The sequence below is a fragment of the Panthera leo genome, chromosome A2, assembly GCF_018350215.1.
Source record: "Panthera leo isolate Ple1 chromosome A2, P.leo_Ple1_pat1.1, whole genome shotgun sequence".
NCBI classification, from domain to species: Eukaryota; Metazoa; Chordata; class Mammalia; order Carnivora; family Felidae; genus Panthera; species Panthera leo.
In genome coordinates, this window is record NC_056680.1 from 162,479,262 (window position 1) to 162,505,862 (window position 26,601).

The 26,601-nt window shown below is 45.1% G+C and overlaps 1 protein-coding gene across 6 annotated transcripts in view; it reads left to right on the forward strand.

Moving 5' to 3' along the window:
* Nucleotides 1–219: 219 nt before the first annotated feature.
* Nucleotides 220–26,601, forward strand: part of GALNTL5 (polypeptide N-acetylgalactosaminyltransferase like 5) — a 57,456-nt gene continuing 31,074 nt past the window's right edge. Inside the window, exons 1-6 of one of the 6 annotated variants that reach the window (XM_042927151.1) lie at nt 362–418; nt 3,242–3,516; nt 5,091–5,391; nt 13,466–13,586; nt 19,981–20,147; nt 22,034–22,156. In XM_042927151.1, the coding sequence (XP_042783085.1) occupies nt 5,130–5,391; nt 13,466–13,586; nt 19,981–20,147; nt 22,034–22,156 (673 nt within the window). In that variant the 5' untranslated portion in view covers nt 362–418; nt 3,242–3,516; nt 5,091–5,129. Of the gene's footprint in view, nt 419–3,241; nt 3,517–5,090; nt 5,392–13,465; nt 13,587–19,980; nt 20,148–22,033; nt 22,157–26,601 lie in introns of those variants that run through there. The other 5 variants (XM_042927148.1, XM_042927147.1, XM_042927150.1 and 2 more) reach the window with 5 other exon arrangements.

Genomic DNA, 26,601 nt, shown 5'->3' on the forward strand with positions numbered 1-26,601 from the left:
TCAAAAAAAAAAAGGCTAAAAATGAGACTGAGCCTAGATTTTTCCCAATAGGAGGCTTTTCCTATTTCCTTGGTTGAGGAATGAGGATTCTAAGACTCTCTGGAAGGACCCATTGAACTCTGGAAGTCCTGGATTCCACCTGCTGCTTGGAGCTTCTAAGCAGGAACCTCCAGCTGCTGGTGATGCCCTGTGTGATGTCATAGGATTTTGTGACACGGCCTGATGCTACATCATGTGCATGCAGTACAAGGCGGGCAGGGTCACCCAGTACAATCAAGTATTTTCTCAGAATCCAGGCCATTCAGAAAAAAAAAAATCTCATCTTTCAGATCGTTCAGCCTAGACCCCTGCCTAATTTCACCTGCGACTCAGCTTAGACAACGTATCAACTACAGAGCGGCCAATGTCTCGGTGGTAGGTGGGTGGCCTCGGCGTGCTGAGAAAAATGGGAACAAAGTTGGGGGGTGGGGTGCCTTCCACCTGCATTCAGTGGAAGCGACACATCAAATCGCTGAATCTTGAATGGGATGCTGGCTCTGGGGATTAGGATTAAGATCTGATTTGTAATAAGAGGCTGGGCTATACCACTCTAGAGGTAGACTGGGCATTATAACGACTTCAGTTCTTGAAAATCTGATCATTTATAGAGAATTTAGTTGTGACAGCATAGCCATGTTTTCTTGACCCTAAAAACTCACACTTTAAAACAAACTCGATGGCTGTGAATCGAGATTTAGTTTAGGGCTTTGGTTTTTCAGTGTGTACGTGTGTGTGAGCGTGTGTGTGCGTGTATACGTTTGGTGGGAGTGGGGGTGGGGCAGAGATGAGGTCCATATTCCAGAGAACCAGGGGGAGCTCTGCTTTACGAAGACATTGCATAAGAAAGCTTACATTAGTAAAATTAAAAAAAAAAAATGGAGGAGGCTAATTTTCCTACGGGTTCACATGTAGAGAATTTGCTCCAAATTTTCTTAATATACGAGAATCCTTCTAGACAATATGGATTTATTTTCTTTTCCGGTTTTAGTCCTAGCATGACCCCACATGTGTATTTTGTGTATGCAATCTGCCTCCCCTCACTTGTGTTTTTCGTTAGCTTCTAATTGCTTTTGGTGTTCAGTGGAAATTAAAACAGTGTCAAAATGTGACTTTTAATCTCTAGAAGTGGGGTTAATAGAACTTAAACGGCTTCATTCTCTTCCCACTTGTTTGAATCTGCCCATTTCTCCCTGTTAGAGGCTGTCTTCTTCTCTTACACATTTGACACTTTTTCTTTGCATAATCGAATACTGCATTTTTGAAGAGTAATTTTTCCAGTCAATGGGCCTTCATTGTGCAACCTAGATCTCTGTCAGGGTGTTAAATCCTATGTCTTGGGAGGATGGTCCTATACGAATAAATGCCCCAATTTTATTATCGTTATTATTATCATGTTTTATTTTGAGAGAGAGAGAGAGCATGCGTGCACAAGTTGGGGAGGGGCAGAGAGAGAGGGAGGAGGGGGAGAGAGGGAATCCCGAGCAGGCTCCACACTCGGCTGGAGCCCGATGTGGGGCCCATCTCATGGACCGCAAGATCACGACCTGAGCAGGTATCAAGAGCGGGAGGCTCAACCGACTGAGCCACCCAGGCGCCCCTCCCCCAATCCAATCTTACACCCCCTCCCTTGATCTAGAATCCTCAGGTCTCAGCCCATGCACAGGACCCTGATCCGGTTGGATAGTGATGCCTGGGTTCTGCAGTTCCCTGGGGACACACTCTTTCCCCCCTGAGCAGGACTAGCACATTCCCAGCCAGGCTATGCTGTCACTTGACCCTAATTATTGATCTGGCGGTCAGGAGAGGACTGGGGGTGGGGGGATCCAGAGGAAGGTCGTGCGTGGCTTGCCAAGCATCCTCAAGCACAGCAGCAATGGGCCATTTCTGTAGATCCACAGGGTGGGTCCTCATGGCCCTCCACCCACACACCCCCATCCCAAGTCTTAGCTTCTCCCTCCTTCCCTGGAGTCACCTTCCTCGGAGTCTCGCTGCCCTATCACCAAGCCCTGCACATGAGTCTCAGCTTTCTCTGCCCTTCCAACGTAGGAGATGCGAATCCCTTTATGTGTTGCCAAGGAAGTGAGATTGATACTTTGCCTTAAAGTGGGGACTCCTCACCCTCAGCCTTTCTTTTGTCTTTCTCAAATGCATCTGTAGCACCCAACAACAAACATTTTGATTCTTCAGCTTTTATGATTACTTTTCCCTGCCCCCAGCTCCCAAATGCACCAACCAGAACTTTCCTTCCCACCAGTTGGCCACTGGTGAAGCCGTAACAAGCGCACTGCTCCAGCCTGCTGCGTTCTAGTCGAACGCTGCCTTTCCACCAGCATGGGGGGTCACCAGCGGGCGAGCGGTGATGCACCCCCCAAAATCCCACTTTGGTGTCTGTTTCGCAGGACCACCCCACTACCAACTTTCGTAGGTCAAGATCCTCAGAAACAGACTTTGGGACTGAGATTTGCGTGTCGGCACTTTATTGGCATGGGTTTGGGGGAACACCTGCAAGCAAAGGAAACTGGGTCAAGCAATGTTAACCTTAAAAATAAAGCTGCCGCGGGGCATCTGGGTGGCTCAGTTGGTTAAGCCTCCGACTCGGCTCAGGTCGTGATCTCACAACTGGTGGGTTCCAGGCCCCCCCATCCCCACCCCCATCTGGCCCTGGGCTGACAGCTGGAGCCTGGAGCCTGCTTCGGATTCTTTGTCTCCATCTCTCTCTCCCCCTTCCCCACTCCTACTCTCTGTCTCAAAATAAACATTTAAAAGTAAAAATAAAAATAATAAAACTGCCGGTTATCTTGCCAGCAAAAATGGATTTATTTGGTAATAGTGGAGAACCGCCAACCTGCAGAAGCAAGGCAAAACCACAGGCAAGACTGGAGACTAAAGAGGCTCTTTTATAGAGGAAAGGGGGCCGTCGGGAAGGCTGCTGTAAACTAAGAGTTCATTGGAGTAAACTGGACGTTCACAGTATAGCGGCTTCTCATTGGCTGAGCTGTGACTGTCCCTCATTGGCTGGGCTGTTGCCGGGGGAGGAGGAAACCTTCCGTCCTCCTGCAGGGATAGTAGAGTGCCGGTCCTCTGCAAGATGCTCCAGGAGTTGGGGCTACAATTGACGGGGAGTGCTGGAGATGAGAGCGCCCCCTGCCGGCCTCCTGACTCCATTCTGAACAAAGTTTCGTTTCCTTCATTTTCACAACAGAAAGGCTAGACAGTGACGTGGCTGCCACAGGGACCTCTGTGGAAATCTCTGGGCCGGATGAGTCCTCAGAGTCATCTCAAGTTGAAATAAGCAAGTTGGGCTCATCAGCCGGTCTTTAAACATGAGTTCCCTGAGGGAGGGGGAAACTTTGGACAAAGCCGCTTGCCCCCACCAGCGGTAACTCTGGGGGAGGGTCTCAACCATGAGCCAGTACTCGGGCAGCGGGGTCCCACGCAGTGACCTGGTGGCACCACCGCGTAAGACATCATATCCAGGTGTGTTCAGGTGTTTGGGGGGCAAGGTGCTGACCGGGTGGTTTGATGCCATGGAATTGTTTGGGTCCTGAGTCCTGTGGGGGAAGAATGGGTCTCTGCTGTGAACAAGAGCGGTTAAGAGCCAGAGCGGGTGGGCAGGCTGGTTCCTAGTGCTGGCCTGAGGTCTACACTTCAGAAGCCCGCCTCTTCCCTCGAGTCCTAGAAAGGGTAAAAATGGGAGACGATACTACATGGTCAAATGTGGAGGAAGATACTTGAGTCAGAGCGTGAGGAGGACCCGCACCAGGAGGTCCTAGAAAGAGAGTGATGCTGGAGAGCTTGGGGTTCGTATCCTTGATTCCCTCTTCCAGCCGCCAGACTGTCACTTGATTTAAAAGGTTGGGGTGGGATGGGGCGCCTGGGTGGCTTGGTCTGTTAAGCGTCCGACTTTGGCTCGGGTCATGATCTCGCGGTCCGTGAGTTCGAGCCCCGCGTCGGGCTCTGTGCTGACAGCTCGGAGCCTGGGGCCTGTTTCGGATTCTGTGTCTCCCTCTCTCTCTGCTCCTCCCCTGTTCATGCTCTGTCTCTCTCCGTCTCAAAAATAAATAAATGTTAAAAAAAAATTAAAAAAAAAAATAAAAGGTTGGGGTGGGAGAGAAACGCTGCTATATACACATGTGTTTATTACAATGATGCCATTTGATAGACACAGTTTGCAATCCTTATTTTTAAATTTTTTCCAAAGTAATGTATACACAAAAAAATAAAACCAAATCTTATAAAGAGAGTCGGCAGGCCCCTGCCCAATTCCACCCTAATCCCCAGTTCAACTCTCCAAAAGCAATGGCTTTAGACTCTTTTAATATATTTCTTATGACAGTCAAACCTTCATATTTTAAATAATATTCCTAGGCTTCTGCTTCTTGGCTTGTTTTGCACATTCACTTCATTTTTCTGACGTGACTTCCATTTTTTTAAAATCTTAGCTTTCCCCACCCCCACCCCAGCACCTGGGTGGCTCCGTGGGTTAAATATCTGACTCTGGATTTCAACTCAGGTGGTGATCCCACAGTTGGTGAGTCTGAGCCCTGTGGCAGACGGCGCGGACAGCGTGGGAAATCGTATTTTCCCTACGATTCTATGTGATGTTTTGATTAATACGGTAGCCAGTGCCTACAGCTTCATCATTCTACAAACATCATTCCTTAATTTTTACCACCAGATAGGACACCGACTTGCACTTGCCCGCCCCAAAGAATCTATCAAATCTGATGTTCTTTTGACCCATCTCCTTTTAGGGGAGGGGTTGAGTGCCAGAGCTCACTAGAGCCCCCATTCCAAGGCGGGCTACCTCTTTCCTGGGCCGGAGCCGCCATCTTGGGTCACTTCCCTTGGTGGGAAGTGATCTTCTGAATACCCGTTTGAAGAGGTTTTGCTAATAGAAAATGAGATCGACTTCAGCACATCAAAGTATACGATGCATACGTAGAAATGTGTCTGTTTCGAAAACACTGAAAATTGAATTTAAACCAAGTAGGTGATCTATAAGTCATGGGAGTATCTAACATAGCTTCTTTTAAATTCTTCTGATTTAGGAAATTAACAAATGAGCCTTCAAAAATGCTAGGTTTACAATGAGAGGCATTTTAATTCAAACTTTACTGTATGGATCCTTGACATTTGGGATCTGGACAGCTCTGTTGTATGTATTTATTAACCACAATCATGTGAGCAACTTGGACAAGAGAACCCAGGAGCCTGCCTCAATTTGGTCCCTTGAACAAAAATTTCATCGGCAAGTTACTCATGGCTCAGAGGAAATTCCAAGACCGTATGTGAGATTTGAAAGTCCCGATGAAGAAGAAACCAAACCACAGAAATCCTTTTTCAAATTGAGTAAGTATTTTCATTTTCTCCATTAGCCATTTTAAGGGGAAGTATTTTTACTACATACAAATTTTAGGGAAAGCACAAGCCGGGGAGAAGGGCAGAGGGAGAGACAGAGAATCTTAAGTAGCCTCCACGCTCAGCATGGAACCCGACACAGGGCGTCATCCTACAACCCTGGGATCATGACCTGAGCTGAAATCAAGGGTCGGACACTCAACTGAATGAGTCACCCAGGCGCCCTGCAATATTATACATTTTTAATGTATTTGTAGATACTCTGCAATGAATTGCAGTGCTGCGGAAAACTTGGATTACAAGGCTTCGTGTGGACATATTTTGTTTCTCTTATGTAAACACCCAGGTTTGGGACAGATGGGATATAGGTAGATCTATGCTTAACTTTAAAAAAAATGACGAAGTGTTTTCCAAGGTAGGTGTGCCATTTAATATCCCTTCCCACAGCATATGAGAATCAAATCTTCGCCAACATTTTAGATTTTTTTTTTTTCAACGTTTTTTATTTATTTTTTTTGGGGACAGAGAGAGACAGACAGAGCATGAATGGGGGAGGGGCAGAGAGAGGGAGACGCAGAATCGGAAACAGGCTCCAGGCTCTGAGCCATCAGCCCAGAGCCTGATGCGGGGCTCGAACTCACGGACCGCGAGATCGTGACCTGGCTGAAGTCGGACGCTTAACCGACTGCGCCACCCAGGCGCCCCATATCTTCGCCAACATTTGACACGGTCAGCTTTTTAGATGTTAGGTATTCGAATGGGTAACCAATGGTATCGTTGTGATCTTAATTTGCATTTCCCTGGGGACTAATAATTTTGAGCACCTTTTCATGTGCTTAATGACCACCCATATATCATCTTTTGTAAAATGTCTCTTCCTGTCTTTTGTCCATTTTTAAATTGGGATGTTTGTCTTCTGATTTTTAAGACTTAAAAAAAAATTTTTTTAATGTTTTTATTTTATTTTGAGAGAGAGACTGACTGAGCCACCCAGGTGCCTCGATTTTTAAGACTTTTTATTTATTTATTTATTTATTTATTCATTAAAAAAAATTTTTTTTAACGTTTATTTATTTTTGAGACAGAGAGAGACAGAGCATGAGCGGGGGAGGGTCAGAGAGAGGGAGACACAGAATCTGAAACAGGCTCCAGGCTCTGAGCTGTCAGCACAGAGCCCGACGCGGGGCTCGAACTCACGGACCGCGAGATTATGACCTGAGCCGAAGTCGGCTGCTTAACCGACTGACCCACCCAGGCGCCCCTTTTAAGACTTTTTAAAATGTATTTTGGATTTGAGGCCTTTGATATGTGAGTTGCAAATAGTACAAGTCTATGCCTCGTCTTTTTATTCTCTTTTTTATCGACAAAAAGCACTGTATTAGTTTTAGAGTAGAGCATAATGATTTGGTATGTGTATATATTGCAAAATAATCACCACAATGATTTTTGTTAACAGCCATCACACACACAGTTAAAATCTTTTTTCTTGTGATGAGATCTGTCTTGGCAACTTCCAAATATACAATATAACATTGTTAACCATAGTCACCATGCTGTACTTTTTAAAATTCTCTTTTCAGTGGTGTCATTCAAGGAGGACAATTTTATTTTATCCTTTTACTTTCTATTTTTCCTTATTTGGCTTTATTTATTTATTTTATATTATATTTATTCTGCTTTATTTATTGATTTCACTTATTTTTATTTATTTGTTTATTTACTTATTTACTTATTTATTTTTGAGGGAGAGAATCTTAAGCAGCCAGCATGGAGCCCTACTCAGGGCTCGATCCCACAACGCTGGGATCATGACCTGAGCTGAAATCAACAATGAGATGCTATGCGGCTCCTGGGTGGCTCGGTCGTTTGGGCGTCCAACTTCGGCTCAGGTCATGATCTCACGGTCCGCGAGTTCCAGCCCCGCGTCGGGCTCTGTGCTGACAGCTCAGAGCCTGGGGCCTGCTTCGGATTCTGTGCGTCCCTCTCTCTCTGCCCCTTTCCCACTCACGCTCTGTCTCTCTCTATCAAAAAATTAATAAACGTTAAAAAAAAATTAAAAAAAAAAGAATCATCTGCTTAACCAACTGAGCCATCCAGGTGCCTCCAAGAAGAACAATTTTAAATTTTGATGTTCAGTCCGTCCCATTTTCTTGTATGGTTCATGTTTTTTATGTTTTATCAAAGTAACCTTCGCCTACCTCAAGTTCTCAGATTCCCTTCTGTGTTTTCTTATAGAAAGTTTAGGTTTTACTTTATATTTTACATCAGGGCCATGATGTGAGGTAGGGATCAATGTTCATTTCCCCTAGGTGGATATCCATTTCATCCAGCAGCACTTGTTGAAAAAGCTCCCTTTTTCCATCTTGCCATCTCTGTCAAAAACCAGTTGACTGTTTTTGTTGGGTGTCTTTCTGAACTCTATTCTCATTCTTTTCAAAAATTGTTTTGGGGTGCCTGGGTGGCTCAGCTGGTTAAGTGGCTGACGCGATTTCGGTTCAGGTCATGATCTCGCAGTTTGCAAATTCGAGTCCCACGTTGGGTTCTGCACTGACAGTTGGGAGCCTGCTTGGGATTCTCTCTCTCCCTCTCACTCTGCCCCTCCCCAATGCTCTCTCTCTCTCTCTCTCTCTCTCTCTCTCTCAGAATAAATAAATAAACTTGAAAAAACTGTTTTGGTTATTCTAGATCTTTTGCTTGTTCATATAGGTTTTAGAAACATATTGTCAACGTCTACAAAAAAGCCTGCTGGGTTTTGTTTTGTTTTGTTTGTTTTGTCTCGAGAGAGAGAAAGCAGGGGAGGGGCAGAAAGAGAAGGAGAGAGGGAGAATCCCAAGCAGGCTCCACTTTTGAAATGTTGAATTTTCATTTTCATTCAGTTCTGTATATTTTTATATTCCCTTTGAGACTTTCTCTTTGGATTATTTGGAAATGGGTTTTTTAATTTCCAACTCATGGAATAATTCTCTAGCGTCTACTACCGATAATCTAGTTTGGTTCATTTATAGTCTGAAAATATACTCTATGATTTCAATTCTTTTAGAGTTTTTTTTTTTTTTGAGGTTTGTTTCAGGATCCAGGATATGCTCTGTCTCTGGTGACTGCTCCATGCACACTTGAAAAAAATGCGTATTTGCTCTTTTTGGGTACGGTGTTCTTTACATCCACATCGGTTAGATCCTGTTGGGTGATTGTATTGTTCAGTTCTTCTGTGTCCTCGCTGAGTTTTTGGCTAGTAGTTCTGTCAATTGCTAAGGGTGGGGGTTGAAGACCCCCAACTGTATTTATGGGTTTGTCAGTTTCTACTTTAACTCTATCAGCTTTTGCTTCGTGTGTTTTGAGGCTCTTTTTTGATGTGTTTGTATTTGGAATCATTATGTCTTGCTGGTGCACTGAGCTTTTTATCATAAGGTAATGTCTCTCTTTGTCTCTAGGAATTTTCTCTGGTCTATTTTATCTAATATTAATAGATCCACCCCTGCTTTTCTTTTTTAAGTAGGCTCCATGCCCAAAGTGGGGCTTAAACTCATGACCCCGAGATCAAGAGTCATAGGCTCTACCCACTGAGCCAGCCAGGAGCTGCTTTTTTGATTAATATTTGCAAATATATCCTTTTCTATCCTTTTACTATCAATCAACCTATGTTTCATTGAAGTAAGGTGCTTGTAGATAGCATATTATTGGAACATTTTTTAAATCTACTCTGTAAATCTAGGCTTTTAATTGATATATTTAGATCATTTGTATTTAAGACAGTTATTGATGTCAGAGTTTCTTAGCCAGTTTTTCATTTGTTCCCTCTGTTTCTCAATCTTGTGTTTCCCTTTTCTTTCCTTTCTGTGAGTTACTGGAACATTTTTTCAAAATTCCGTTTTGATTTATTTTATACTGTTTTTTTTTTTTTTTTTCAACAGATTGCTTTGTATGGTTTCGCTCGGGGTTGCTGTAGGTATCATGCAATCTATCTGTAACTTAACAGTCTCCTTGAATTGATGTTTTTCCACTTCAAGTGTAAGCATTCCCTTAGCCCTCCTCAATTAAAAAATTTACTTGTCTTCCGCATTGAGCGTCACATTACCTGGTGCTATAATTGTTGTTTCAGACACCAAATATGATTTAAGAAACTCATGATAGGGGTGCCTCCATAGCTCAGTCGGTTAAGCGTCTGACTCCTGACTCAGCTCAAGTCATGATCTCATGGTTTCTAAGTTCCAGCCCCACATCAGGCTTTGCATGGACAGGGCAGAGCTTGCTTGGGATTCTCTCTCTTCCCTTCTTTCTCTGTCCCTCCCCCACTCGGTCTTGCTCTCTCAAATAAATAAACATTAAAACAATGAAAAAAAGAAACTCATGAAAAGGACAGCCTATTATTTTGTCCCTATTTTTATCCATTTTGATGTTCTTTTTTCTTATCTGAAGTCCCACCCTTCTGTTATCATTTCCTTTTTGTTTAGAGAACTTTCTTTTGCTGTTCTTTAAGGGCAGGTTACAAATTCTTAGTTTTTCTTCACTTAGGAGTGTCTTTATTTTCTCATAATTCCCAAAGGGTATTTTTGAGGAATGTAGAATTTGCTTATTGACAGTTCTTTTCTTGCAGCATTCAGAAATGTTCTGTCACTTCCTTCCCTCCTCCACAATTTCAAAATTTTTTTAACGTTTATTTATTTTTGAGGGAGAGAGAGAGACAGTGTGAGTGGGGGAGGGGCAGAGAGAGAGAGAGAGAGAGAGATAGAGAGAGGCACAGAATCTGAAGTAGGCTCCAGGCTCCGAACCGTCAGCACAGAGCCCAATGCGGGGCTAGAACTCACAAACCGTGAGATCATGACCTGAGCCGAAGTCGGACGCTCAACCGACTGAGCCACCCAGGTGCCCCGCCTCCTCCTCGATGTCAAACGAGAAATCCACGGCCATTCAGATTGATCCTCTGTGAGTCCTACTTCTCTTCTCTCTGGCCACTTTCAAAAGTTTTCCTTTGCCTTCAGTTTTCAGAAATTTAGTTATGATGTGGCCCGACATGCATTTCTTTGGTTTATCCTGTTGGGGTTTTGTTCAGTCTCCTCTGAGTCTATAGATGTCCAACTTTCACCAAATTTGGGGAGTTTCCAGCCTTATTTCCAGAGTACTTTTTCAGTCCTACTCTGACTCCTCCCCCAGGGCTCCGATAACACACGGATCGGCTCTTTTCGTCGTCAGCGTGCGGGTTCCTGAAACTCTGCATTTTTTTCCTGTCTGCTTTCTCTGTTGTTCAGATCCGGTGGATTTCACTGATCAGCCATCATCGCTCTACTATTAAGCCGGTCCAGTGAGGTTTTTTTATTTAGACCATTGTGGTTTTTAGTTCTATATCTTCCATTTTTTAAAATATAACTTGTGTTTCTTTGCTGAGATTTTCCCTTTTCCATTTGTTTCCAAACATTCTTCTGATGACTGCTTTAGCATGAGAAGTCAGATCATTCTGACCTCTGATTCATCTCTGTATTGTCTTTTCATTCAATTTGAGATCCCTGGTTCTTGGCGTGAGAATGGGTTTTCTGTGAGAATGGGTTTTCGATTGTATTCTGGGCCTTTGGGATATTATGCAACACCGGGTCCTAATTAAGCTTCTTTATTAGGGGCCATCCCCTGCAGCACAAGGGTGGGCCAGGTGGGAGGTATTCTCAGTTTCCCCACTGGGTCTGCTGACACCATTCCTGCAGCCAGGGATCACCCCTCCCCTGCAGCACAAGGGTGGGCCAGGTGGGAGGTATTCTCAGTTTCCCCACTGGGTCTGCTGACACCATTCCTGCAGCCAGGGATCACCCTGGGGGAGGGGAGGAGTTCAGCTCCCGCTTTGGTAAAATGAGGCACAGACGTGCATGAAGTTGTTGTCTCGGAGTTAGCTCCCCAGTGGGCCTCGGGGACAGCCAGTTAGGAGACAGGAGAAGCAGAGTCAGTGTCCAGCTTTGCATAACCTGCTTCTCTTATTGCCACCGGGTGGGGTAGAGGGTTAGCTCTCCACTGGGCCCTGCTAACGTGAGGGGCAGGGGCTATGTGGAATGGTGACGAGCCCCACCTTGCGTCCCCTCCAGAAGCCTCTTCGCTGCCAGCTGGGCTTGGAGGCTCAGCATTGCTATTGCCACGGCGCTATCTGGGGGAGAATGAGAGTGTCACCTGTTTCCCCCAGGCCGGCTTACCGAGGGGCAGCTCCCCGCCCAGCCTGCCCGCACCCCCCAGGTAATCAGAGCCCTGCTGCTTCTGCCACGAAGGGGGATAGGAGGGTGGGTTCTGCTCAGTCCCACCCACACCACTGCCCTTTACTCCCTTGGGTGTGGTGGAAGGCCTCCTCCCTGCCCCGGGGGGTGGTGTGGTTCTCCCACTTCTGCTTGACTTGATTAGGTTTGTCCAAAGGATTTCTTGGTTTGCCCCCCCCCCCCCACCTCCGCCCTGTGGCTGGAGGGAACAGACTTATCTGGGAGGCTTTTTGGCCTGTGCCATTGGTGGTTCTACTGGGAGGCTTCTACAGACCTCTGTCTGGGAGATACGGGAGGCAGCGAGGAAATTAGGAGCTCCCATGTCCTTCCTCCAGTCCTGAGGCATCTGCCTCCTTATTTCCCCTTTTCTGAGCCCTCCTATGCCCATCTATTGTGTTACGTTCAGGATTTCTCAGGTGCAGGAAAGAGGGCTTAGGGGAAATGGGGTTACTGCATCCTGAAGAGAATCCCTTTTGTATATAATATAGCCTTTTATATCGGTTTTGGAAAGCACTCCGTAGGCATTGGAAAAGAAAGTTCATTCTTCAAAAACAAAGCAAAATTCAAATCCACTAAGGAAATAGTGCTAATGACATTTATCAGGTTCTTTCTAACTTTTTCTCTGACTTAGAGTTGTTCTTAAAATATTCCATTACTACTTGTGGCAGGTATATATTGATATCTCTAATGATTTTAACGTATTTTGCTGTAGCATCATTTGATGTCTGCAAGCTCATTATTATTTAGTCTTTATTATAACTTATTGTGAGTATAAAATGACTTTCTGGATGTTGCTTCCGATGAATTCTGTACTTTTTTTTTTTTTTTAATTTATTTCTGAGACAGAGAGAGACAGAGCATGAGCAGGGGAGGGGCAGAGAGAGAGGGAGACACAGAATCCGAAGCAGCCTCCAGGCTCCGAGCTGTCAGCACAGAGCCCGACGCGGGGCTCGAACTCACGGACCGCGAGATCATGACCTGAGCCAAAGTCGGACGCTCAACTGACTGAGCCACCTAGGTGCCCCAAATTCTGTACTTTTTAAATGATATTTTGACTCCTGCCTTCTTAGACCCTTCTTTTACTTTTAACCATTCTAGTTCATTCTGTTTATCTTTTGTGATTACATTTTATTTGTTCATTGACATCTGAGAATTTTTCTCTCTTAAGAGGAAATTTACTCCAACTTCGTTTTGTGTTAGGACTGGTAATTTGGGGGTGGCCTCTGGCATCTTGTTATTTTTTTAATTTTTATATTTATTTATTTTTTGAGAGACATAGACAGAGCACAAGTTGGGGAGGGGCAAGAGAGGAGGAGACACAGAATCCGAAGCAGGCTCCAGGCTCCGAGCTGTCAGCACAGAGCCCGACGCAGGGCTCGAACTCACAAACCGTGAGATCATAACCTGAGCTGAAGTCGGATGCTTAACCAACTGAGCCACCCAGGCGCCCCTGGCATCTTGCTATTAAAAAATGGCCAGTGGCATTTTTTATTCTCTGCAATGGAATGAATGTGGGGGGGGGGGGAGGGGTTCGAGCCCCCTTCCGGAAATCCCTCAGTTACAATCTCAGGACCATTGTGAATCATGATGGGACCAAGGAGGCTGAACACATCCTTCCCTAGAGGGACTGAGTGACCAAAGACTGGCTTGTTCATACTTTTCTAAGGAATCTGCTCTGATTTTAATCTTGTCATCTGGGGGGTAGTTAGGTTCCAGGATAATGACTCTGACTCATTATAAAAGGAGTGAATTCAGGATATAGTTGTTCTTATGGTCCTTGATCAAAGCGACATTAGTAAACTTGTTACTTACGTGACTCTCATTACCCTTTCTTGCAGGTAAGGATTTTAACTATTCAAGCTCAGAATTTGTTGATGGATTTTTAAAATATGGATTTAACACCATTCTCAGTAAAAGCTTGGGCAGTGAGAGAGAAGTGCCAGATACCAGAAATAAAAAGTATGTTTCTCCTAATTTTTTATTGAGGTATAGTTGAAATAGAAGATTATATTCGTTTCAAGTGTGCAACATGATTTGATATTTACATATATTGCAAAATAGTCACCACAATAAGGCTAGTTAACATTGGCCACCATACATACCTACCAAAAATATTTGCATGTGTGATGAGGAATTTTAAGATCTATTCTCTCTGCTACTTTCAAATATGCAGCCTAGTATTATTAACTATAGTTACCATATAGACATTATATCCCCACGATGCATTTATTATATTTTATTAAAAAAAATTTTTTTTAAACGTTTATTTATTTTTGAGACAGAGACAGAGCATGGACGGAGGAGAGGCAGAGAGAGAGGGAGACACAGAATGGGAAGCAGGCTCTAGGCTCTGAGCCGTCAGCACAGAGCCTGACACGGGGTTCGAACTCACGGACCGCGAGATCATGACCTGAGCTGAAGTATTATGCTTAACCGACTGAGCCACCCAGGCGCCCCACGATGCATTTATTTTATAATGGAGCTTTGTTTTGTCCATCCCCTTCCTCTGGCAACCACCAGTTCGTTCTCTGTATTTATAAGCTTGGGTTGGGGATGTTTGGTTGGTTGGTTGTGTTTTAGATTCCACATATAAGTGAGATCATATGGTATTTATCTCTCTCTGACTTCTCTGACTTATTACGTTTAGTGTAACGCCCTCAAGTCCATCCATGTTCTTGCAAATGACAAGATTCCATTCTTTTTTTATGTTGAATAACATTCCATTGTGTATATGACACTGCATTCTTTATCCATTCATCCACTGATGGACGGTGAGGTTGTTTCTGTGTCTTAGCTATTGTAAATAATGCTGCAGTGAACTTGGGGTGCGTATGTCTTTATGAGTTAGTGCTTTCATTTTCTCCAGGTAAATACCTGCCAGTGAAATTGTTGGATCATATGTTAGCTTTCTTTTGAATTTTTTGAGGAACTTCCATGCTGTTTTCCATTTTGGCTGCACCAATTTCCATTCCCACCAACAGTGCATAAGGGTTGGCTCTTCTCCACATCCTCTTCAACACTTGTTATTTCTTGTCTTTTTGACAATAGCCATTCTGACAGGTGCGAGATGATATCTCGTTGTGGTTTTGATTTGCATTTCCTGATTATTAGTGACATTGAGTACTTTTTCATGTACCTGTTGGCCATCGTATGCCTTTGGAAAAATAGCTATTCAGATTTTCTGCCCATTTTTAAAAAACATTTTGTTATTGATTATTTATTCTTTGAGAGACAGACAGAGGAACAGTGCATGAGCAGGGGACAGGCAGAGAGGGAGGGAGACACGGAATCCGAAGCAGGCTCCAGGCTCTGAGCTGTCCGCACAGAGCCCGATGCGGGGCTCGAACTAACAAACGGTGAGATCATGACCTGAGCCGAAGTCGGTCACTCAACCAACTGAGCCACCCAGGCACCCCAGATTTTCTGCCCATTTTTTAATTGAATTGTTTGTTTGGTATCGAGTTTTACGAATTCTTTGTATATTTTAGATGTTAATCCCTTATCGCGTGTATGATTTTCTCCCATTCAGTACAGGTTGCCTTTTCCTTTTGTTGATGATTTCCTTTGCTCTGCAGGAGCTTCTTAGCTTGATATAGTTCCTCTCATTTATTTATACTTTTGTTGTCTTTGTTTTTGGAGCCAGATCCAAAACATCATCCCCAAGATTGATGTCAAGAAACTTACTACTACCTCTGTCTCCTTCTAGGATCTTTATGGTTTTGGGTCTTACCTTCAAGTCTTTAATCTATTTCAAGTTAATTTCTGTGTCTGGTGTTAAGAGAGTGGTCCAGTTTCATTCTTTTGCATGTGGCTAGCAACATTGAAAAGACTGTCCTTTCCCCGTTGTGTATTCTTGGCTTTTTTTCTTAATTGATTAATCATAAATGGATGATTTTATTTTCTTTCTGAGCACTCTACTCTGTTCCATTGATCCATGTGTCTCTTTTTATGCCAATGCCAAACCGTGTTCGTTACTACAGCTTTGCAACAGAGTTTGAAGTCAGAGCATGTGATGCCTCCAGCTGTGTTCTTGTTTCTCCAAATTGCTTTGCCTCTTCAGCGTCTTCTATAGTTTCATATGAGGATTTCATATGAGGATTCTTTGTTTTATTTCTATGAAAAATGCCATTGGAATTGTGATACGGATTGCATTGAATCTGTAGATTTCTTTGGTAGTAAGGACATCTTCATGGTGTCAAATTCTTTTTTTTTTTTTTTTTTTAATGTTTATTTCTGAGAGACAGAAAGAGACAGAGCACAGTGGGGGAGGGGCACAGAGAGAGGGAGACGCAGAATCCCAAGCAGGCTCCAGGCTCTGAGCTGTCAGCACAGAGCCTGACGTGGGGCTTAACCTCACGAACTGTGAGATCGTGACCTGAGCCGAAGTCGGATGCTTAACCGACTGAGCCACCCAGGCCCCCCATCAGTGTCAAATTCTTTTAACCCCTGAGGGCAAAACACCCTTCCACTTATTTGTGTCTTCTTTAATTTCTTTTATTAATGTCTTCTAGCTTTCAGTGTACAAGTCTAAACATGAACAATTTTAAGTTTTTAAATAAACAGTTACTAACCAGATTTTAATTTTGCAATATTAGCAGTCTTGTAATATAGGTTCCTGTTTTTGGGACTTGGAGTAGATAGTTTCAAGATTCTAGAGTTGAGAATACCTTCCCAAAAAAAAAGAGGTTAGAGTGGGAGAGAGCCAAAGCATTAGAGACTGTTAAAAACTGAGAACAAACTGAGGGTTGATGGGGGGTGGGAGGGAGGGCAGGGTGGGTGATGGGTATTGAGGAGGGCACCTTTTGGGATGAGCACTGGGTGTTGTATGGAAACCAATTTGACAGTAAATTTCATATATTAAAAAATTAAAAAAAAAAAAAAAAAAAAAAAAAAAAGAGAATACCTTCCCCCATTTGCACCAAATGTATCCTAGGTATTTATAAGAATTGCATCTTCCCCAAGATATTTTTACTAAATTACCAATGAGGACATTTAGACAAAGGGATATTTCTTTTTCTTTCTTTTTAATTTTTTAATGTTTACTTATTTACTTTGACAGAGAGAGAGCAGGGGAGGGGCAGAGAGAGGGAGAGAGAGAGAATCCCAAGCAGATGCTTGGGATTTTTAATGTTTACTTATTTACTTTGACAGAGAGAGAGCAGGGGAGGGGCAGAGAGAGAGGGAGAGAGAGAGAATCCCAAGCAGATGCTACACTGTCAGCCCAGAGCTCGATGCAGGGGCTCGATCTCACAAACCACGAGGTCATGACCTGAGCTGAAATCAAGAGTTGGACGCTCAACCGAGCGAGCCACCCAGGCCCCCTAGAGAGAGAGATTGTCCAAAGACAGAAGTGAACTTGGAAGTTTTCCTATTCAGAATATTAACTTCTTTGACGGGAAATTCGGTTTTCAGCCATTCTTGTACTAATCTTGTTATTTCACTAAATGGGATTTCCATTTCAGCTTTGCCTTAAAGTTCGTATGATTATTTTCACTAGCTATTGAAGTATTTGATACAGATCTTTGAAGAGACCATTTTTATGTTGCTTGGTCTTCTGATGTAATTTTTGTCTTTGCACTTTTCAGTTTGGAAATAATTTCAGACCTACAAAATGGTTGAAAAAAATCTCTCAAAGAATTCCTGTAGAGCCTTTTCTTAGATTCCCCAAATGTTAATATCTTCTACAGACACAATTTAAATATTTACAGCTGCCCCACTAGTGTCCTTTTTCTGGAAAGGTCCAACCCAGGATGACTTGTGGCATTCCCATGCCCTCGGTTTTCTTTCATCTGAAACTGTTCCCAAGTCTTTATCTTTCATGACTATAACACTTTTTAAGAGAGCTAACCAGTTTTTTTCTAGAATGTTCCTCAGTTGGAGTTTGATGTTTCCTTGTGATCAAATCCTGGTCATGCTTTTTGGTAGGAATCCCATAGAAATGATGTTATGTCCTCCTTGAGCATCATATTAGGAGGCACTTGATGTCCATTTGTCCCATTACTAACGAGGTGACTGGGGGTGAAGATACTTTTGATCACTTGACCAAAACAGAAGGTGTCAGATTTCTGCACCGCAAAATTACTATTTATCCTTTTGTAGTTAATAACTTGGGTAGCTTTCTTTTAAATTTTAACTACAGAAAACCTGGCAAATATCAAAAAGCACAAAAGGGGCAAGTCGGCACGCCCCCAGTCCTACAGTCTTTTCTTCTTAGTGCACAAGGTATAACCCAACTATCTCCCCCCTACCCAGTGCACTCTGTGTCTGTCCCTGTGCCCTAATTTTCCCTTTTTTCGAGGATGCCAGTCTTATTGGACTTACGTCCACCTTAATGACATCTTCCTCATTGCTTCTGCAACAGCCCCATTTCCAAATAAGGGCACATCCTGAGGAACTGGGGGTGAGGACTTCAACCGATGAATTTGGGGGAGACACAATTCAACGCACAATAGTCCTGCTTTCTACCGGACTCTTGGTCACCTATATGACCAGCAAAGAACAGAGCAGCTGACCAAGGATGACCAAACTCAGGTCTTGTCCAAATTACTTTTACCCTGAAAAACTGCCTGCTTAGGTAAGAAACGTTTAAGTCAGCAAAGACCACAGCAACATTTATCAGTTAATTTTGGAGAAACACATACACACAGGGGCCTAACGGGTCCTGGTGGGACGTAGTCTCAGGCTCCTCCACTCACATGGTCTATCTTCCATTTATCCACAGTTTTCTTCAAATGATATGCCCAGGACTGAATGTCACGTTAGAGACGGGCCTAAGTAGCACGAGCTCCCCCTGGACCATCACATCCCTCGTATTATCCTTCCATTAGCCCCCACCCCACTCTCTCTCACCTACTGCCTGTCTGGCCACAGTCCGTTAGCCCAGGGACGGGCACCTGAGTTGCGCTGGGCCAGTGAATCCTTACTGTGCATTTGGAGCCAGAGAGAAAGTCTTACCAGTTTCTCCTTGGGTGCTGATGTTGGCCACAATTCCCACTCCCGTGGAATAAAGAGGTGCAAACGAGTCAGGTTGCAGACAGAGGATAAGAATCCTATAATGAGCCTGATGTAATACTTACTGTCTGCCAGGTGCCGTTCTGAGCATTTGACATAGCAACTCATTGGACCTACACAACCTATGAGGAAGGCTGATCTTGTTATAGTTACTATTATTCCCAGGTGGAAAGACAACAGCAGAAGTGGACAGAGTGTCCAAGTGGCTTTCAAGCCTCTGGCTCCAGTCATTCTTCTTGCCTGTACACTTGTCACCAGGTCCTGTGGGGCATGGGGGGGGGGGGGTCCCCTTCCAATGTACTCCCCTTTCTTTTGCTTAAACTAGCACCAGGGGGATTGCCATTTACAACCGAAATATTTCAAAATACAACCACATGATGCAGCATTTTGAACGCTAATCAACAGCTAATAACTAATATTATTACAATTCAGCTTCTGTTCTTCTCTCCTATGCACGAAAATAATGACACGCTTTTGTCAAATCCCTGGAAGAAATCCAATTACGCTATATCCACTGCATTTCTTTGTTGCAACAAACTGAGGCACCAGATTTTCTTTGCAGACAGTGCAATGTGGTTGATTTGTGCCTTTCAGTGTGAATCAGCGTATTAATACACTTTAATAATAGAAACCAAAATACCGGTATGAGTCACGTTTACATTGTGTTCGAATTGAATTAAGATGGTCCAAACAGAGTCTCCAGGGAAGAGCACTTATTGCTGGCATGAAGAAGTGGGGGATGACTTAGGGGCATTTGGGTGGCTCAGTCGGTTGAGAGTCTGACTTTGGCTCAGGTCATGATCTCGCGGTTTGTGAGTTCGAGCCCTGCGTGGGGCTCTATGCTGACAGCTTGGAGCCTGGAGCCTGCTTCGGATTCTGTGTCTCCCTCTCTCTTGTCTCTCTCTGTCTCTCTCTCAAAAAGACATAAATATTGGGACACCTGGGTGGCTCAGTCGGTTGGGCATCTGACTTTGGCTCAGGTCATGGTCTCGAAGTTTGTGAGTTCAAGCCCCACGTCGGGCTCTGTGCCGACAGCTCAGAGCCTGGAGCCTGCGTCGTGTTCTGTGTCTCCCTCTCTCTCTGCCCCTCCCCCACTTGCACTCTGTCTCTCAGAAATAAATAAACGTTAAATAAATACATAAATGTTAAAAAAAAAATTTAAGAGAAAATATTAGAATAGATAAGAAGTTAGAAAAGCTTTTGTACCTTAATTTTGGTGTTTTCAAATGTTTGGTCACCTTATTATCGTAATCATCCATTAAGGGAATAAAGAGGAAAAACCGTAAATGATTTGCGTCAGTGAGACCACAAATCATTTTCTTCCCTTTACGTATCCTGGCAGGTGTTTTCAAAAACGTTACCCAGCCAACCTACCTACTGCCAGCATTGTCATCTGCTTCCACAACGAGGAGTTTAACGCCTTGTTTCGGACCATGTTCAGTGTCGTAAACCTCACCCCACGCCTCTTCCTTGAAGAAATTATTCTGGTAGACGACATGAGCGACTCTGGTAAGACAGAACTCCATCCATCGACGTCATGTGCTCTGACGGCGATCTCTGATGGCGCTTGGGTTCTTTTATTACTCATTTTACATTTGATGGGTGTGGAGGCAGGCGCCCTTGGCTCACCGGTGGGGATGTAAGAGCCGGTCCCTGCCCCGCGGTGTTGGGCTCACGGGCGATCAGTGCTTCCATGAGGTAAATATAGGAGCACCAACCTGGCCTTCAGAGGTCATGGAGGCTGTTCAGGAAGAGGTGACATCTAAACCCATGTCTGAGGGGTGAGTTGGAGGTACCTAGATGGAGAGGAGGGAGAAAGTGTTTTAGGCAGAGGAAATAGCGTTGTCAAGGCCCAGAGGTAACATCCTGAGTTGGGGATAGTTCCGTACTTCCTGTAGTTTACATATGAGTATAGCATCGGGAGAGAGTATGGACATACAGCCAGAACCACAAAAAGGCAACGCCGCTCATGAGGGACTCTGGTTGAATTTTCTCTGGAGAAATGGAGTGCTATCAGAGGCTTAATGCAGGGAAGAGACAGGACCTAAGTCCTTGTCATGAAAGAATTCTCATCAGACCAACTGCAGTCAAGAGCATGCGCTCCTCTGCGCGTTGGTTTCAAAGAGTCGTGATGTGGGGCGCCTGGGTGGTGCAGTCGGTTAAGCGTCCGACTTCAGCCAGGTCACGATCTCGCGGTCCGTGGGTTCGAGCCCCGCGTCAGGCTCTGGGCTGATGGCTCGGAGCCTGGAGCCTGTTTCCGATTCTATGTCTCCCTCTCTCTCTGACCCTCCCCTGTTCATGCTCTGTCTCTCTCTGTCCCAAAAATAAATAAAAAAAAAAAAAAAACGTTGACAAAGAGTCGTGATGTGAATACAAAATCTGATTAGTTATCCGTTTTACAGCTTAATTATAAACCTGAGGCAAACCAAGAGGACCCAGACTAGTGAAAAGCTTGGAGTCTGTAAGTCCCTGTAGGGGTCCATTTCCCTTGGGAGCAATATATCAGTATTGGATAGGTTTCCTACAGAAGAGTTAACCTAATCTGTGAATCTGACCCCCTGCGGGCTGGGAAAGAAAAAAAGGAGAGAGAGTAGGGAGACGAACAGGCGGGGGTACAAAAGAGCATGTTCCAGGAGACTGACCCGTGGGGAAGTGACTCTACTTTGTCCAACTGAAGATTACTCAAGCCAACGTCAGCTACGCTTAGGAATTTCACACGTTGGCCCGGCACTACCATGTATGATGTGATTTCTCCGAGAACCACTCTTTATTTCTACTATTGTGCACAGGAGGGGATGTGTAGAGATGGTCAGAGTCCTTATCCCATCAGTAGCACCGGGCAGCACATTTGGCCGCATGCTGAGCGAGAAGTCCCCAAAGCCCTGAGCAAGGGACGGGGGTTGGCGGGAGATCTTCTGCTAGACTGTGGCTTAAAAATTTTTTTTTATGTTTATTATTTATTTTTGAGAGTCAGAGAGACCGAGCATGAACAGGGAAGGGGCAGAGAGAGAGGGAGACACAGAATCCGAAGCAGAACCCAGGCTCCGAGCTGTCCGCACAGAGCCCAGAGCGTGTAAGAGGCATGTCCAGAGCTGACATGTTAGTGAGAAAGTCAGATTGCTCCAAAGCGCCAAGACTCACGCTTTTCCTATTAAATTCTTAACAGTGACTTATCAAAATAGAGGTATTTCACCAGAAACCTAGAAGAATATTTACGGTTGATTTCAATGCTGAATCACGTTTCTCTCCCTTCCTCACATAGGATCACATTTGTAACGTTAGCACTTCTGTGGCAGAACATGGTTTTCAGCAATCCGTCAAAATTGTGATATATTGCTATCTTGTCTGTAGCTCTAGTTTCTACGTTGTCAAGTGTTGGATTTTTTTTTTTCCAGATGATTTGAAAGAAAAACTAGACCACCACCTGGAAATTTTTCGGGGAAAGATTAAATTAATAAGAAACAAAAAGAGAGAGGGACTGATCCGATCACGGATGATAGGGGCCTCTCGTGCTTCAGGTATGAGCCTTCCATTTGTGGCTTGACCCCATGTCTGTATCACAGAGACCCTCCTGCCCGTGCAGAGATAGTTTCTCGTGGGGCCCCTCCAAGTCTCCACTGGCATAAGAAGAAGAGTGGATGTGTATTTCAGCCATATGAGTCTTTGGACTCTGAAAGTACACATTCTGCTCTAAAGACAGAGCATGAACGGGGGAGGGTCAGAGAGAGGGAGACACAGAATCCGAAACCGGCCCCAGGCTCCGAGCTGTCAGCACAGAGCCCGATGCGAGGCTCGAACTCACGGACCGTGAGATCATGACCCGAGCCAAAGTCGGACGCTCAACCGACTGAGCCACCCAGGGGCCCCTTTATTTATTTGTTAAAAAAAATTTTTTTTAATATTCATTCACTTTTGAGAGACAGACAGAGACAGAGCACGATGAGCAGGAAAGGGGCAGAGAGAGGGAGACATAGAATCTGAAGCAGGCTTCAGGCTCTGAGCTGTCGGCACAGAGCCCGACGTGGGGCTCGAACTCACAAACTGCGAGACCATGACCTGAGCCGAAGTCAGACGCCCAACCAACTGAGCCACCCAGGCACCCCTTTTTATTTTTTATTTTTTTAATGTTTATTTTTGACAGAGACAGAGACAATGCGAGTGGGTTAGGGGCAGAGAGAGAGGGAGACACAGACTCAGAAGCAGGCTCCAGGCTCTGAGCTGTCAGCACAGAGCCCGATGCGGGGCTCGAACCGACGAACTGCGAGATTATGACCTGAGCCAGAGTCGGACGCTTAACCCAGTGAGCCACCCAGGCGCCCCTGCTTTGTTATTTCAAATGGAAGGTGTGTTTTTGCAGGAGCTATAAGGTTAGATCCCGTTACAAGATGAATTCCCCCAGATACAGACTCTGGCCTGGAGCTCCACATGCAGCCGGGAGAGCAAGACTTTCTAGGGACGGTGGGGCCCTGGTGCAGCTACCTGTCCCACAGGGAAACCCTGAAGTCAGGTGGGGACCAAAGGCCAAGACAAAATGAGAAGAGAGAGAGTGTCACGATGGAGAGAGGGAGAGTGTGGACCAGAAGCTTCTGGCCTGAAACCCGCCATGGGGGAGAGGGAAGGAAGGAGGTCTGGGCCGTGTGGCTGTCAGTAGGTCGCGGGGCTGGTGGGGAGTCCCAGAGCACAGTCCTGCCTCGAGGCCCAAACGGCCCCGCTCTGCCTCTGCCCCCAATACGCATGTGTGCTTCGTCCTTGGCTGGAGTCCCCGGGAGGCCGTGGCCTTGGGGTGAATACTGAGCAGATCCCAAAGATTGGGAAGCTGTCAAACGGCCCCTCCCTGCAGGCTGTCTTGAAGGGCATCGCTACATCCAGTCTCTGTGGTCACATGACCTCCTCTCTGTGTCTGTGTCCAAATCTCCCTCAGATTAAGGGCCCACCTCCTCCAGCAGGACCTCCTCCTAATCCCGTCTACGACAATCCTATTTCCAAATACAGTCACATTCTGAGGTCTTGGGGGTTAGGACTTGAATATATCTTTGGGGGACACAATTCAACACACAATACTACCAGAGAGTTTGGGATGGGGTTGTTTTGTTTTTGTTAAGGAGAAAGTCTTGTTAATTTTTTATTTAGAAAAGTTTCAAACCCATAGAACGCTTATATAAAGATCCACGAGATGTTGATATCTTACAATACCCTCTCCACTCACACACATACTCTCTTTCCCTGCCATCCCTTCCCCTACACACACACACACACACACACACACACACACACACACACATTACTTCTATGTCTAAAAGTAAGATCGGGGCGCCTGGGTGGCTCAGTGGGTTGAGCGTCCGACTTCGGCTCAGGTCATGATCTTGCAGTTTGTGGGTTTGAGCCCCGCGTCAGGCCCTGTGTTGACAGCTCAGGGTCTGGAGCCTGCTTCGGATTCTGGGTCTCCCTCTCTCTGCCCCTCCCCTGCCCATGCTCTGTCTTGCTCTGTCTCAAAAATGAATAAAACATTTAAAAAAAAAGTAAGATCAGCTTATACTTCTTTTTTGAACTGTTTTCTTATATTTTGCTTTACTAGACTTATAGAATGAATTGTATGTTTCTCGCCCTGCCTCTTATCCTTTTTTCTGAATATCTATGTAAAACAGATGATTTGTGTTTGGAAAATTCCGTAAAATTGTCCTATAAGCTGTCAAGGCACTGGTATCTTTTTTGGTTTCCTCTTTCATCCCGGTATTTTTTTTGAAGTTTATTTATTTATTTTGAGAGAGAGAGAGAGAGAGAGAGAGAGAGAGAGAATCCCAAGCAGGCTCTGCCCGATGTGGGGCTCAAACTCATGAACCATGAGATCGTGACCTGAGCCGAAATCAAGAGTCCAACGCTTAACCGACTGAGCCACCCAAGTGCCCCTAATCCAGGTATTTTTTTTAAGGAGTGAATTTTAGAGTTTTGAAACATAACGGATGTTTTAAATTGTCTTTTAATTGTTGAGTAATTCATATTGTGAAAGCTTAATTCATATTGTGGGTGGAATTTGTGGCCTGTTGTTCTGTTGAGATTTCCTTTGTGTCTTAAAGCTGGGTCAATTTTTCAAAATATCTATGTGGATTTCCAAAGAATAAATTTTACCTTTGTGGCCGTAGGTTCCACATATGTCTAATTTTTGTTTTTCTAATACTCTATATTCCGATCCATCTAACTGGGCTCAACCCATACATTTCTGATAGACTTGTATGAAAATCTTCACCGGTGCCTATGGATTAGTCTATTCGTTTCTCCTCACAACTTGGTCCGTGCTTGTTGTCTGCCCATCTACCTGTATTTGCCTGTCGCCCCCACCGGTGACGTGGGCTTGCTCCCAGGTTTGAAGCTCTGGGGTCCTGTGGTGTGGGCAGGTGAGGCAGCCGCTCGGGGCCCCTCATTAATTCATTCGTGTATTCACTCGTCCAGTCCAGGATTCATCCAGCCCCTGTTATGTGCTACCCATGCACGTTTATTCTTGTTTTCTTCATTGTATCAACTCTCGTGAGATAAATGAGACCCGCCGAACCCATGAAGTGACCGTGTCCCTGGTGGAGGCCTACAGATCCGTTCCCCGGCTGTCACTCAGACTCAGCCTCTTACCCCTCTCCCCTCGCCCTACCCCGGATGCACTGGCCTTCTTACTCTCCTCAGACACCCCAGTCGTACTCCTGTCTCAGAGCCCGGTGCATGGTATCGTCCCCCTGGGATTCTCGTCATGTTTCCGCGTGTCCTGCTACATGACTTTGTTCAGTTCTCTGTTCAAAGGCTACTCTATCAGAGGCCTTCCCAAAGCAACCCGCATAAAACAGCAAACTCCTATCTCTCTCCATCATCCTTACTCTGATTCTTCTTCATGAACGTAGCACTCTAGGATTGTCGCTACCTGTCAGCTTGTCTAAGTTGGTGGTTCTGCCCACAGGATGACACGAGTTGTCCGTAAACTAGGTGTGGAGACAGAGCTTCTGTGGACTCTATGTTAACCCCCCCCCCCCCCCCCAGAAATGAAGGAGAAATGGCTGGGACTGGGGAGAGACCTCCATCGGGAGAATCAGAAGGCAGGGGTTTTGCAGAGAAGGAGGAGAGAGTCATCGTCACATGGCATGAATCCAAAGGGAAGGGGATTTTAGTCTGCGTGGGAGCAGGGTCGGTGCAGCTCGGGGCAGCCGTGGGTAGGTAGGAAATACCAGTGTTGTCCGGGACCCAAGAATTCCTGCTGTTGGCGAGAAGGACGAGCTTCCTATCTGGAACGTCCATAGGGGAGGCAACATCTTCTAGACAGGGTCAGGGTGTACGTGAGGCAAGAAGGCTGTAGGAGAATTTTGTGGGGACAGAAATTAGGGTAGGGAAATTTACTCTGAATGAGGGACCCTTGGCAAAGGTCAGAGGGTGGTCCGCAGTGGAAGGAGAGGTTTCAGGGAACAAATACAGGGCAGCCGCGGGGGTGAGAACACGGGACAGGATCTCTCACTGAATTGGCTTGGACGGTCAAGAAGCAGCCAAGAAGGCAGAGATGAGGTGTTGACTTCAACTGACATCCTGAAAGCGAAGGTTTAAAGTCTAGCGCGGCGTCGAGAGCTGGCATTGGTGCTGGACATTCACAAGGAAGGAGAGACTTTGGTTGTCTGGCGTGGTGGACAGAATAACGCCGTCCGCGAGGAGGTTGTCCTAATCCCCCCAGGGTCTGCTAGCATGGTACCTTTTGTGGCACGTGTGGCCAGAAGTAAATGCCTCGAGGGACTCTATTATTTGATGATGCTAAATTATTTTTCCATTCTACTGCTGAATCCCATTCTGGTCATTTACGTTTGGGGCTCTCCCCAAATACACAAGTACTCGAATGCCCGTCTCTTGGTAGATATGGGCAGCGTTTCCACAGAGCATGGATCTAGGAGTGGAACTGCTTGGTTATAGAGTTATACACAGGTCCCGACTCACCAGGTAA